The sequence below is a fragment of the Neovison vison genome, chromosome 5 (assembly GCF_020171115.1).
Source record: "Neovison vison isolate M4711 chromosome 5, ASM_NN_V1, whole genome shotgun sequence".
In the NCBI taxonomy this organism is placed as follows: domain Eukaryota; kingdom Metazoa; phylum Chordata; class Mammalia; order Carnivora; family Mustelidae; genus Neogale; species Neogale vison.
Window position 1 is genome coordinate 127,935,173 of NC_058095.1, and position 15,130 is coordinate 127,950,302.

Sequence of the window (15,130 nt, forward strand, 5' to 3'; positions counted from 1 at the left end):
GATGATTCTCAGCAATCCATTGTACCTAGTGGACTGTGCATGGATTATGTGCTCTTTCTAGTAGGGAAAAATATAGGATTTGTAAAGTCTTTGAAAAATATGCATGGCTATTTCCACTGATTTATATCTAACAGGGCCAAAGACATTAAGTATTAAAGAACTGCAAGGCATTTTACTGAATACTGTCATGAAGGTAAAGACATTGAAATGCACATATGTCTGGAATGAGAGGCTGTGCTACAAATACACACTATTTACAAATGGAACAAAGATGAATTCTAAAAATACAGCTTGAGAAATGTTTCAATATCAATTCCTATGAGGATCAAAGCACTCACTTAGTAGCCAGCCCTCTTCATTATGGTAATGCTACAGTTGCATAGATACCTAGGGTTTTAATCTGATTTGCCTTTAGAGGAGAATCTACACACAGGATTGAGAGTTTCTTCTCAGGCAGAGTTGCAAGCCAGATCACGGGCACTGGAGGTCCCACAGGTAAGCGTGAGCAGGCCTGCACTGTCCACTTGGAATCATTAGATTCATCAGAAAGCAAATCTGTCTATTCTAAAGCATACATTTGGGATTTTAATTCTTTTAGACATTTCCAATGTTTCTGCATTTGGGGAGAAAAATAGGCAAGACTAATTCTCTGGGCAATAAATCACTCTCATGTGGAGGGAAATGTGTTAGCTAGTTGTATTACAAAGCCTTTACTTCATATTTAATAGGCACCTGCAATACCAGCATTATACAAAGCTCTCTACTCTGCAAATCTTTAAAACCCCACTTAATTTTCAGCACTGATTTCCTGCAATCTAAGAGCTTATGAAGGGTTCACTGTGTTCATACAGATCTATGCAAAATGTGCCAGAACTTCCCTGTCTGTGATGGCATTCATTTGGAGGTGAATCCCAAATTTCTATCACTGGCATGCTTATTTCCGACCAAAATAAATATTCTTAGAATGAAAGCTGAAGATTAGGAGGACAAAAAGGAGGCAAAGTAACTAGCACTGGGAGAGATATATGCAAATATCAGCTCAATGACAATTCTTCATACCATTTACAATTGAAGCTTAAAGATCCAAATACTCTGCAATCCATTAGTTTCTCAATATCCTGGAAGGGATTAGAGTATTTCTTAATCAACTGCTAACAGACTGAAAAAGGCCAGAGACTGGATATTCGCAAGCAGTGTAATACTAAGAGGCAGAGATGGTCAGATAGAAAGACAAGCAATGGAAGAATGTTAAAATATAAGATATTGTACAAGCATGGTAAAATTGACCAAATTTCCATCTCCCTGCAGAGCATACAGTTTAAGAATCTATAAAAGTAACGAGTGGTGAGGCTGTAGGGGGCTCCTTCTAAGAAAAGTTGTTAATTTCACTTGTTTTCTCAAGGAATTCCAGAATAATGAGGATGAAGTGACCAGGAAGAATTAATCAAGTATGCCTCAAAGATGGTGCTTTTAACTCCACTATCCACAGCTGTACAGGTGGTCCCAAGTCCCTCATTTTAAATGTGATAAGGACTGATGGCGCTATAATCAATCAGACTGTTAAAGATCAGGGGAAATATTTTCACATGCCATTTAAATAATGGATAACTATGTAAAAACGCATCCCTAATGAACGACTTCAAGTTCTGAACGCCTTAAAGTCATATTATGGCTCGGAACGTTCTACTGATTCTGTTACCGCTCTTGACTATAGAATACAAACTATGTAGAGGACAAACATGTGAGTGAGAGGTTAAATATGGGTTGTTTTCCCAGCCTGTTCCTGCCATCACTCTTTACCGTTAAGAAAGGGTAGTTGTTTTACTTAGGAATTTCCATTTTAATCAATCTTGGCTTCGGGAAAAAAGAATATAAATCAAAACCAAAATGTCAATCATAGTAATATGTCTTTCTTGTTCTATGTTTCCGATGACTGACAGCCCAATAGGTTTGTATCAAACAAAGGTAAAAAGCATGTGTTCCTTTCCAAATGAAATGTTTGACAGATTGAACAGCTATCTGAAATAACCGATGAAATCTCAAACAGCAGAGTCTTTACATGAGAGATCTTCTTTCTAGATTTGGATTTTCCTCTTTGATCCAATGCAGATTTGGGGGCTCCTAACTTTTACAAAAGATGTATCACCTTAGCAACATTGGCTATTGAACTCCTATGCCTTGAGATACTGAAAACTTCAGAGTAATCTCATTGACTTGCAGTCCTAAATTCTCACTAACATCTGACCTGTGACTACAAAACAAAACAAAACAAAACAAAAATGGCAAATTTAGGGCCCTGGTATGTGAAATTCTGGAAAATATATTAACCATAAAGTCAACCGTCAAGAAAGCCAAAATTTAAAAATCTATGTTAAATAATTCTTAGTTCCCAGTTATGTTGACGATGGAAGATAGTAACTGATTTGTTAATATTAATGAGAGACTAGTTTGAATAAAGGAACTTCATCAAGAAAAACCACCCTAAATTCAGAGAATACTTACTGCAAGGATTTTTGAATGAAAGTGGTAAATAATCCACCAAACTCAGTTTTGTTTTGGTCTGTAACAATGCATAAGCTAAGAGTTCAACTCTGATAGAGTCAAACCGAGGAAGTACTAAACAAGGGCAGTACAGTTGACATGGCCCTGGATCCTATAAACGCTCAATCTGGGACCGCTAGCCCAACACAAACACTGCAGTTTTTAGCATCTGGGGGACTTCTGCATTCCCACCCAAGCAATAAACAATTGGAAATAAAAAAATCTGAATAACTAAGTAAAACTGGGAAAATAGAGCTTCTGAGAAAATAATTTACAGGTCTCACTTTCATACCTCAGTACTGTCAGATAAGATAATGTAATATGAAACATAATTCAATAAGAGGCCATTTCTAATATTTGGGGCACAGTTTACACACATCTCGTGTGTGTCAACATGAAAAATGAAAGTTCAAGAGTCAAATTAATTCACAATTATTTATGAGGAGACGTGATTTTAGGTTTGAGGTTTTTCGTTAAATCTAAATTCTCTCTTACTATTTCACATATATTTTAATTTGTGCTATTATTAGAAGATGCATTATAGCTTGAAATATTTAATAAGACTACACATATATCATAAAAATATAACACACTATCACAAGTACAATACTCGCAAGGTAATTTTAATGATGTTCCGTGACACCATAAGAATGACTCATCTGAAACTAAGGGAACATCAGTTTAGAGTGTTTCTATATATAGAAATAATTGCAATATTTAGGAGATAGTATTTTAACTACAGAAATTATATTCTCTGTGTTAATACATATTCAGTAATCAGAAGACACACCTATGCTTAATATAGTGGCAACTTTTATTTTTATTCTCCTTAAGGTTATTAGCAATGAATACTAAAATGCACCTTGAATTTCATAGCTTATGTGTCAAGTTGAAAAAAAAAATCAAGTATTTGTCTCACAAAGCCAAGAGGAAAGATAACTAGTTTGAATAGATGGCCCATCCTCACTTCAAATTCCTAAGTCAATCCAAGGGCTCTGGGTGTCCTTTGCCTCATACTGATTTCATGGTCATAGGGCACTTAGCCAAAGGGAAGGAGTAGAAATAAAAATCACAACTGACAACGCTTTAAAAAAAACCTTGCATTTGGGAGAGCAATTTTTCTCCATGTGCCTCTCGCGTTCAACGGACAACAATATTCTGCAAAACTTAGTAAAGTATCTTGAAGTTTTTTACTAACTTTACATTAGTTAAGATTTGCTCCCTTCACTCTCAATTGCATTTTTTTCTTGCTCCTCAAGAGCAATTCTATGACTGCCTCATGCATTTTACAGGACATAGCATTTTAGTGGCTGCAGGGGGATTCCTCAAAAATGAAAAGTAATCCTAAATGTAGTATAGTATCTCTAAATGATTGGGAAGAACAACAACTCCCTTTACACAGTCCAAGTACATGTATATACTTGAGTATAGCATGCATACACATTCCCAATGTATAACTTCTTCAATATATACCCAGATGTATATACGAGCCAGTACTCTCAATTGTGCACAAAGTCAGGATGTTTAAACTCTAAAATAAGCATTTCATTTAGAAAATTAAACATGACTGCTTACCCAGAACCAAACTCTACTGCAACTCTCACAGATTGTTTTATTGCTGGAAGAAGTTGTCAAATGTAAATAGGTCACTTAAAAAAAAAAATACTAAAAACATTTTCATTCATTGCCCCCCACAAAAAGCACACTGGGGCCAAGAAAATTAATTCCCCGAATGCTGTCAACCGGGTTGGGAAAGAGCAATAAACAGCTTACTGGAAAGCCCCTCCAGCTACAATAAACCGGCTGCCAATAAGCGGACTGAGAGCGAGCCTGTGTACAAGCAGGTACTCTGGAAATGATCATCTGAAAGGGAAAGGAGCTGACGTGTCTGATTCCAACATGCTGAGGCAGTGGTTCTCAAAGTATGGTCCCTGGACTAGCAGCACTAACGTGGCTGAGTATCTAGTCAGCAATGTAGATTTTCAGTGCCACTGGGGCCAACCCAATGGCACTGACAGAAGAACCTCTGGGAGAGGGCTCCGATAACCCACGTTTTAAGAAACGCTCCAGGAGATTCTGAGACACCCTCAAATTTGAAAACTTAACATCACACATTATAAAAATAATAATCCCACGAAGAATATATTTTCCTTTTAGAAAAAAAATACACCAAGGAGCTTTATCCCTGAAAGTGCTACTGGAATTGATTATGTTGTCATCCTCTTAACCCTGTATCAGTGAACTCTGCTTCTTTGTGAATAAATATCAAGACATGACCTTGCTTTTTTTTTTTTTTTTTAAAGGGACATTTCACTCAATTTGTGAGTGCTAAGGATACTTCCAAAGATTCATGTGAACTATTTCATGGAAAATCCAGTGGCCGATTTGGTATATTTGATGAAAATGAAAGCTCAGTGAAAGAGAGGGGATGAGGAATCTGGTTTCCAATGTTCTCTGCAGGGTCACACAAGGCAAAACAGCAGGGGAACAGGAGACAAAGTACGAACCAATGCACTCTAAGCAAACTCAAGGTACAAGAGTCAGACATTATGTTTTCATTGTATAGAGGATACAAATTAATGATATTAAATTCAGTAACCCTTTACTCAAGAGTCTTGGATTTTACTCACACATCACCTAGCACCATTAAGTGAAAAGATATTCCTGTTAACAGCAATCTGTGCCAACTCGACTAAAAATCTTCACAGATTATATGTTTATAAATTCCTTTGAAGGCTTTTGTTGTAATAAACCCTACTTTTTCAAAATCATGTAGCTTCAGGAGCACATTTTATATAAAAGCCACCAGTTGAAGTGAAGGAGCTAAAAAAAGAATTTTTATTTTAGCTTAACTAGAACATCTTCAGATAACACTCATGTGGTTCAGTTAAAAAAGGAAAACTAAAGGATAGTGTATAATTTGTGTTCTTCATTCATAGAAAATATGCCTTTTTTATACTAAAATTATTCATCGAGCTATCACCATCACTTCTCCCTCCTTCCAATATTCCTTTTGTCCAACACTGCAATTTTTCTTTCTCAGCATGAAAACTTCTAAAAGGTAAAAAGCAAAGCCATTTCAATAGCTCTTTATCATAATCGTGAATTATAGCTATGTCTGAACATCAAAATGCCTACAGAGACACATGGTCTCAAGGAATGTCTAAAATGCACTTTAGTTCCAGTTAGAGAATTAGTCAGCATCCTATTTTAAAGATTACGTCATACAAATATTCTTATGACTAAGCCTCAACAAAGTATCTTTTCCATAATTCACTGAAATGCACTTAACATTTATGTCTCTGTACTACATATAGTTTCAACTCTTGCAGAGAAGTCAGAAAAAGTGGGCCTGTACGTCAATGCTAATACACACCACGTTTGCATCAAAAGAAAGATGATGTTGGAAGAATGTCAGTCTCTTCCTTTGGAAAACAAATTTCAGAATTTATGTGAGAAGTTGCCATCATGTTAGCTTTTTTCAAGATATTATGCAGATCATAAAATCTCAGTATATTGTGAGTGACCTTCACATTAAAAAGTAAATTTTAGAAAAGCCATTTTCTTTTAATAGAAACTTCATATTTAGCTTCATAAATTACATGATTAACTATTTACCAACTTCTGTAAGTTTACTTTACTAAGCTCTGAAATTTTCTAAATTTTACAACACCAACCTCTCTTAAAAAGCTGAGGGAGTTAACATGAAAATACGTCCTTCCAACTTGAACTTCTATCGAAAAACTTCATATTCTCCTCTAAAATTTCTATATGGACTTATTTTAATTCCTTTCTTTCCGTGCATGTAAACTCCAAGTATGTGGACTTTTAAAAATGCTCTAGGTATCTAATCTTCCACTTTAAAAAGTGGAGATTAGAGTTGAATAATCCATAGGCATTATGCTTACTGTTCTGGACATATCTATGTGATTCATTGACAAAATTGTTTTCGTAAGTATCTTACTACTACCAAACCTTAAAGTCATTCCAGAGCAATAAACACTAGAGTGTAAGAGGAAACTAGAGCTTCACTAAAACATTCTATCTCACCCCAGCCCCACATACATAACAAAGGAAAAACTCTTTGAGTTTCAAGCACTAGGCAACAACTGTCAATACTATCCTGCAAATTTATTTTGTTTTCCTGAATTTTCTGAAATCTGTATGTCCCTTATTTTCAACAAACTCAGATGGGCCATCGCCATGGGTGGACTCCATACCAACAAGGATAGCACTTGGATTACGAAATCCTAGAAAGTTGGTGTGGTGAGAGCTGATCGCAAAAGAGCAAGCAAATGAATTTAAATGCTAGCTGCTCCAGAGCAACTATCATTAAATAAAAGGTATCTTTGGCTGTAGCACCAGCTTGATCCTTCCCTCCCCCCCGTTCTTGCTACTGCGGGATTGGCACCTGGCCAGCACAAGCGACATGATACCCTAGTGCCATCTACAGGCTATTACTGACACTCAACTTTCATGGCAACAGACAAGCACCAGTGAAATAAATTAGACAGCGCTGCATTTAAATCTTTATTAACAAGGAATTATTAGACCTAAGAAAAACTAATTCTGGATTTGGTTGAAATATGAGTTTCTCAGCCTCTTAATCCCTCTTCATATGGCATATTTCACAGTTTAAAATGAGTTATGACAGATCACTTATGCATTACTAAGATGGGAGACTATTTACAATGGATTCATTCTTTTCTGTATAAATTGGTTATATCAGGGAGAAAGCATTCCTTCTATTTTTTTTTTTTTCCTTGAAAGAGTACTTTGGCCATTACGGACAATTTGCCAACCTTTCTATTCAATACCCAATTTACTATATTACAATGAAATCATCTGAAATCAAAGAGAAGGCTTCCTATATGGCTTCGTTGCAATCTATCGACAATCATGTGCTTCACAGCTGATGTACGTTTAATAATCTACTATCTTGTTTAGAGACTAAAAAAAAATTAACCCCTTTAGCAACCACAGCTCCAAAACAATTACGGTCAGACCTTCAAACGTCATTTAAAACTTGGGATTTGAAGGTGACTTTTTAGATCAAAAGGTAATATGAAAAATCTCGAAGCAGTCAATTTGGAAACCCCAGGAGCAGAATTTGGCATATCAGGACAGGTTTTCTTCTTCAGCAAACATTATCTTGGGACATTTTTGGAATCGTTTCCTCTTTTCATCTTTTGCCATTTGAAGGCAACTGGGAGGTTAAATAATTCTCAGAACTCAGAAATTTCAAAGCTGTTCTAAAAATTCTTGACTGAGCCCCAGAGGAACAGAAAAGGGGTCAAGTTTTTTTTCCCTCTTTCAAACTAAGCTAAAGTTAGACCAAAACAATAGACACACTGGCACGTTAATACTGGTTGACTGGGCACTTGTATGCAGTACTTATAGACCAGTAAAAGTGCTCGTTTACCTGTCTGGTGTGTAAGGGGCCCTTTGTCTTGAAGCCTCCTTGGGAACTGCACTCTGAGGCACTGAAGTGATCTGAACTAGTGGAAGAGCGTTTCGAAAGGGTGTCACAACCCCCGACAAAGGTGTTGTCCAAAGGGAGTTCCTGAATCACATGATGCTTTTTCACGGAGACTGGAGTGTCTGGTTTAAGATGGAAAGCAGGCTGTGGAGAAGCAGATTTGTAGTGCTTTGCCAGGTCAGGGCTGTTAGGCTTGAAGGTGGTGGGAGGGGCCGGGCCCCAGTCAAACCTTCCTATGCTTTGCTCCTCCAGCTCAGCTGGCAGACTTATGGTCCCGTTGATAGGTTCGTGCACTGCATCATCGGGTTTGGACTCTTCGATTGTAACAAAGTTCAAAAGAGAGCTCTTGGGAGACTTTCTTTTCTTCCTTTTCTTTTTCTTGTTTTGTTTGTTCTCCTGGTTCGGGGACATCCACTCAGCACCCTGCTTGCTCCTCTGGGCTGCTTTAAACCTGGATGCATGGCGACAGCGCACCAGGACAGTGACAAAGATCACGACTATGACCACCATGGCACCTGCAACAATGGCGATCATGATGGTGAGATAGTCCTCGTTTTGATAGGGCTGGCTACTGTCCCCTATGTTCCTGTCCAGTGGGGTCTCCATAGTCCTGCGAATCAAGTCATAGATATAGGAGGCATTCCCAGCAGTGTCGTTAACGTAGAGAAAAACAAGCACGAGTGTGTGCAAAGACTTTGGGTATCCCAGGTCACTTATGTTGACCACCAAACGGTGCAAGCCCACGTCAGTAGGCGCCGGTTTCTCTTCCAGAGTAATGTTACCTGTTACTGGATCAATCCGAAACAAGCCTTTGTTGTTCCCACTCACAATTGTATACTTGAGTTCGGCGTTCATCCCCGTGTCAATATCCACGGCGAAAACTTCTGCTACCACAGAGCCAGGAATGGCCGAGAGGGGCACCAACTTAAAAGAAGTGTTGGAAGGTGGAGAAATGACAACTGGGCTATTGTCATTGACATCCATGACATTGATAGTGACTTTTGCAGTAGAGGAGCGGGGTGGTTGTCCTCCGTCAGTGGCTTTGACATCGAAAGTGTAGGAACTTTGCTGCTCTCTATCAAAGGAGACATTTGACTTTATGACTCCAGAATAGGGATCCAACACAAAATTATCATTGTCATTTAGAATGGAAAGAGTCACAGCTTTATTCTCCCCAGCATCTGCATCTGTCACTGTGATTACCCCCACAGTACTATACTTTGGCAGATTCTCAGACACAAAAAATTGAAAATGATTATGAGTAAACTTGGGGCTATTGTCATTCTCGTCCAGAACAGTAACTATCACAGCCGCTTGGCTTTGGAGGGGAGGGGTCCCATTGTCCCTGGCAGTTACTGTAAAAATGAAACGTTCTTGTTCTTCTCTGTCAAAGACTCTGGAGGCTGTCAAAACTCCTGTCTTTCGGTCCAGATCAAAGAAGGAGGCATTCGGCCCAAGCTGATAAACAATGTCCGCATTTTTCCCACTGTCTTCATCTGTGGCACTAATAGTTGTTAAGTATAACCCACGTCGGTTGTTTTCAGAAACTGACAGCTCAATTACAGGCTGGTTGAAAATTGGTGGGTTGTCATTTTCGTCCTCAAGCTTAACCCTTACCAGGGCAGTCTGATTTAAACTGGGCTTCCCGGAATCAGAGGCAACAATTTTAAAGCTGAATTCTTTGGTGCCCTCATAGTCCAACAAAGAGGAGGTCTCTAACAAATATTGGTTGTCGTACACCGCCTTCAAATGAAATGGGACCTCTCTCTCAATAAAACAGATCACTTTGCCATTCACATCTGTGTCCTTATCTGAAACTGTAATTAGGGCAATCTTTGTATTGACAGGATCTTTCTCAGATAAATACACTGTGCCATTGATGGGACTTATAATGTACCTGAGGTCTATGTTAGGAGGGTTATCATTTACATCAGTGACATTGATGGTAACCGTTGCTCGAGCCGGTGTGGAGCTGCCATCGCTAGCCAGCACTGTCACTTTGTGAATGGCCGTCTCCTCTCGATCTAAGGACCTCTGAACTGTTATCAGCCCAGTAGTATTATTTAAAGCAAAGAGTCTTTTGGTTGCAGGGGCGACCTGGGCACCAAAAATGTACCGTATTTCAGCATTACTGCCTATATCTGCATCAGTGGCATGGAGCTGAATTACAGAGGTGCCTACCGGAGCGTTCTCTGGAATGTGCACCTCCACCTGACCCTCTTTAAACACTGGCCTGTTGTCATTTACATCACTTACTGTGACCTGCAGTATGGCTGTGCTGGATTTCTGTGGAGTGCCTCCATCCTCTACTTTGATTTTCATCACATAGGTATCTTTCTGTTCTCTGTCCAAGTTTTGCTGAACAATCAATTGTGGCCACTTCTCTCCCTCCGGAGTTTCCACGATATCCAGTCCAAAAACACTCTGCCCATTTAACAATTCATAATGCTGAACACCATTGAAGCCTGTGTCAGGATCTGTGGCTGATGGAATTGGAAAGCGGCTGTTGATCAAAGTGTTTTCTGGAATGGAAATATTGATGACAGGAGATGGAAACATGGGGGCATTATCATTGGTATCCTTGACAATTATTTTTATTTTGATCAGCCTGAAAAAATCATTGGGGAGGATCACTACCTCAAGTTCAAAGAAACACTCATTCTCCTCAGCATAAGAGGCTCCAGCACAGAGTTTTTCTCTGTCTATTCTATTGGAGGTTGTGAAAATCTCCCCAGTGCTACTGGATACTTTCACCAAAGGGGCATCCCCAGCTTTAGAAACCAGTCTGTAGACAAGGCTGGCACTGGTCCCTGTGGCAGCATTGATGTGAGAAATGTTCAGATCCTTTGGTATGTTTCCTATGGGCACATTTTCAGGCAATTCCTCTCTAATAGTGTAAATAAGTTCTTGAGCTATTGCGGAATCCAGCCTTAAACAGGCAATCAGAGCAGCCAACAGGTAAAAATCCCTCAGGTCCATGATAATGTATTTATTTTCTTTTCCCGGATTTTAGGGTTTAAGGGTTTCCACTGAGGAATGATGCACGAATTGCAAGAGGAAGTGTGCATGGACTGGAGGAGGCATTACATCTCATCGCTTATTTGGAGACAGCCACTGTCAACACAATCGTATAGACAATATTATTCTTCAGTAAACAAAAACACACAGTCATGAAATATCACAACACATTTTCCACTGCATATTAGTAAACATGGCAGTTTGCTCTGCCACTGTTTGCAAGTTAACTCTGTGGATGAAAACACTAAATAGCCACTGCTTGTTGCGTTTGTCCAGAGAAAATGAAATTCATCTACTTTTGAATTAAGGACAGCTGCTATTTTTACCTGTACTCACCCAGACTGTTTTTCAGGACACTGTTTAATTCAAAACATGCATTCTTATGTTCTCTTCTTCCCCTCCCCCTGTCTTACCCGCCTCCTGGCTTCTAACCCAGCTCCCTTAGTTTTTTTAGGTGCAAGTGAAAAACACTAAGTATTTAGCTATGGTTCTTGCTAATTGCTTTGTCACATGTCGAATGTGATGTTTTCTTCTCTGCTACACTGAGTCATCTCTTTCGTCTAAAATGACTATCTTTTTCTTTCCTCCCAGTTCTTCAGCTGCCTTCTAATCCAGTCTTACTGGGAAACAAGCATCCGGACATGCTGCTGCAGCATCAGAAGCAATAGTCACCGGCCACTACATATCCTCATTGCCTAAAAGCACAATACCAAGACTTCAAATTTCCAGCCCAGACCTTGCTCTCATTTCTCCATATTGCCAAATTCTCCCCATTTGGATTAAGAAGCACACTAAAACTTTTAAAAATGTATAAAACAGGATTCCTTATCCTAGATGTGGAAGAGAGTGTTGAGATGTAAGTGAAACGCAGCTAACATTTCCATGTAACAGCACAATATTTTCTACTGAGCATAGAGGGGAAAAAAAATGCAGTTTCTTAACCCTGATCCCTGGTTATAATATTAGTAACATCTGCCACACATAAATACTGCAACCCAATAACGCAGGTAAAAAGGCTTCTGCTTAGATGCTCCCCTAACTGCAATTTAAATGGGTGCAAGCCTCCAGGCAGCTACCTACTTGAGTAGAACTGGTCAGTTCCCAGGCTCTAATCTTATCTGCATTAGGCTGCACGGTAGCTGATGCCCGCGATTAGTTCCAGCAGAGTGATGCAGGTAGGGATGCAGATACAGCTTAGTAGGTGAGCTCTGCCCCAGCCGTCTGCCCAATTACAAACATCCCTCGTCCACACTGAGAACATATCTAAACACAAAATTTACAATTGTGCATGCGAAACTTTACACTTACGTTAGTTGCCTCAACCTTTCCCCTTTCCCGGTATGCTGCAGTTAGGAATGATTTGTTCCAACACATAGAAAGCCATGCATCTGGTAGCACCAGTTTGGGGAGAAAATCAGAAGCAGCAAAACGTTTCCTCCTTGTAAAATGTGTTGCTTCGGGCTGGCAAATTAGCAACTCCAGAGAACAAATTCACAGATTTGTCGTTAGTCATTCTCTCCACATTTCGTCTCTATTACCCACGGGGTCTGGGCTCTTCTGGTATTTCACACACACACAACATCCCGTTGCACTTCTTCAGCTCTGGGGTATTTTCCACAGCATCAAGCATACCATTTCTCTCCGATGTCAATACCGCTTAAGTCTCTAACTTCTTGTAGGAAACGTCAGAGTTGGGGTGATGGTTAGTCTCCGGCTGCTCTCCGGGATGACAGTTGCCTGAAAAATTCCTAATCGGTTATCTCTTTCGTGCTTCGGAGACTCTAAGGCGCTCCTTCCTGTCTTGCATGCTCTCGCTCTCTCCCTTCTCCTCTGCCCCTCTCTCCTTCTCCCTCTCCTCTCTCCTCTCTGAACTGAATTTCTTGATATAACTCTCAATAAGCCCAGAGGGAGGGCGTGACGGGCCGAGCTCCGCCCCCCGCCCCTGATTGGCCCGCATCTTGCGGTGCGGGCGGCCGCAGCCCGGCGCGAGGGAGGGGGCGAGGAACAAGGCACTGACTGTCTCCCAGCCTCCCCTCCCCAGCGCCCCCTCGGCAGCCGCGAAAACCCGGAGAACTGATCCCGGCCCCGGGAGATCCGGGTTCCAGGAGGCGCACTGAGCATGCCCAGCAGGGTTCGGCCGGGGAGGGAAACGCTGGTGCTCCCCAGGCCCGCGCGGCTGCCGCTGTCACGGCGCGCGAACCGGGCTGAGGGCTTGCTCTGTGCCGCGCGGAGCGGGGAGCGGCGGAGCACGGGTGGTGGGGCGGCCCGGGGCGGCGCGGGAGGGTGGCGGGGGTGCGGTGGGGGGCGCAGGCAAGGATCCGGGGAGCCTCCCGCACCGCGGCGGGCGGACGGAGGACGCCGAGAAGGCTCATCTCCGGGCGCACATTTCGCACTTGTCTTTACTAAATGGAGGGGCCACAAGGCAAAGAAGGGAAAGAGTCCAGCCGGGGTCCGGGGCACGATGCGCACGGTCACCCCCTCGGGAGGGAGCACCGGCCAGCAGCCCTCCGGAGAGCGTGCAACAGACAACATGCCCAGTCCTGCAACTAGAGGCTTTTGCTGGCAGGAACACTGGCGAGAAGGGCAGAGAGGGCAGACAGCGAAAGGTCGGGACAGGATATTTGAATCTCAATCAAGACCGGAAAGAAAATTAATTGGAGCACTTCCTAGAAGCAGGGTGACGGAAGCTGCCGGGGGAGAGGGTGGGGGGCGGGGCGGGAGAGAAAGTGGCCGCGTCTCGGAGCTCCTTTGATCAGCCCTAGGCCAGTCTGGCGTTCGGAGTGAAGTCGCGGCTCGCACTGCACGGGCCACGGCGGCCGATCCTAGGTGTCCTTGCGCTGCGGCTCCCGCGGTGGCCGGAAACCTGGGAGCCCGAGCTCGCCCGGTCGCGCGGCGGCGGCAGCGAAACCCACTTCCAGCTCATCCAACTGCAAACTTTGCCAGCGAAAGGCTGGTGGAAGGAGTTCGTCCAGCTGCTCCCTCAACTGTAGAACATTTCCTTTCCCTTTGCACTTCTGATTCCAACTTTAATTGGAATACTTGCCTTTCCCTGTGCCTTTCTGACCTGCTCTGTGGCATGTCCTCACACGCTTCTCATTTTCATACAAGAGCTAAATGGAATGACTCCCGGAAGGATTAGCTTTGTTCCGTAAATGTTTTTTATTGATATTTTAAAATTACTAAACCACGAAAAATCCACCCATAATGGCACATACCTAAGTTTGAGGCATGAATAACAGTTCGCTTGGAACACACCAAAAAGTATTTTTGAATGACCTATAAAGGTTGTCTGAGAAGGTCTTAATGCATGAAGGAGTAACTTGTTCTAACTCTAACTCTATCCTCTAACCAAGGATAAAGAGCATTTATTTTAAACCTGCGTGTTCCATATTCTGTACTGGGCTGTAGATGCACTAAAGGCTCTTCACATAGTTAGGTACTATGATGGCAAATTTAGGGGATATCTTTTGTTTTTTAGTGCAATTTATTTTTCAATAGGAACAACTTATTTTTTAATATTAAAAGGAAAACAAAAACAAAACAGTCACTATGCCTACAAAACTTAGATATTGTATATAATTCCTTTTTTTTCACCAATTTGTGTGGCATTACAATTTTCCCTCATCTATGAAAATGTGAGCTTCTCTTTATTCACACTTCTCCAGTGAATATTCACAGTAAAAGTGCAGTGCCTAAAACCTCACTGTAAAATACAGATCCCTTACATGTAAAATATAAAACTGGTTTCTTGCAAATAGGTTGATATTGTTTTTAAATAGCCTATATAACAGTATTTTATAGGATTAGAATACATAAATTTAATAAAAAGGGCTGCTTAAGTATCTAAAAATAAAAATATCTGATACAATGTGAATTAAAGGAATTCTTTTATCTTACCGGTGATGATGATTTTGCCATTCACAAAATCTAAAGTTAAAGCTAGTACGTTGTTCCAACCGTCACCTATTTTATGCTTTGGACTAGTTTTAAAATAAATGAACCATCATCCTGATACATTTATAATAAACACAACAGCACAGCCACTTTCCAGTTCAATTCATAAGTATCATGCTATCTCACATTCCTATTCTA

General features: G+C 41.0%; 1 protein-coding gene across 7 annotated transcripts in view; it reads right to left on the bottom strand.

Moving 5' to 3' along the window:
* The window catches only part of PCDH9 (protocadherin 9), an 895,458-nt gene extending 882,575 nt beyond the window's left edge, over positions 1-12,883 (bottom strand). For all 7 annotated transcript variants that reach the window (XM_044249854.1, XM_044249852.1, XM_044249851.1 and 4 more), the window contains exons 1-2: positions 12,347-12,883; positions 7,964-11,134 (exon numbers count right to left, since the gene is read on the bottom strand). In XM_044249854.1, the coding sequence (XP_044105789.1) occupies positions 7,964-10,999 (3,036 nt within the window). In that variant the 5' untranslated portion in view covers positions 11,000-11,134; positions 12,347-12,883. The remainder of the gene's footprint in view (positions 1-7,963; positions 11,135-12,346) is intronic.
* Positions 12,884-15,130: the final 2,247 nt, after the last annotated feature.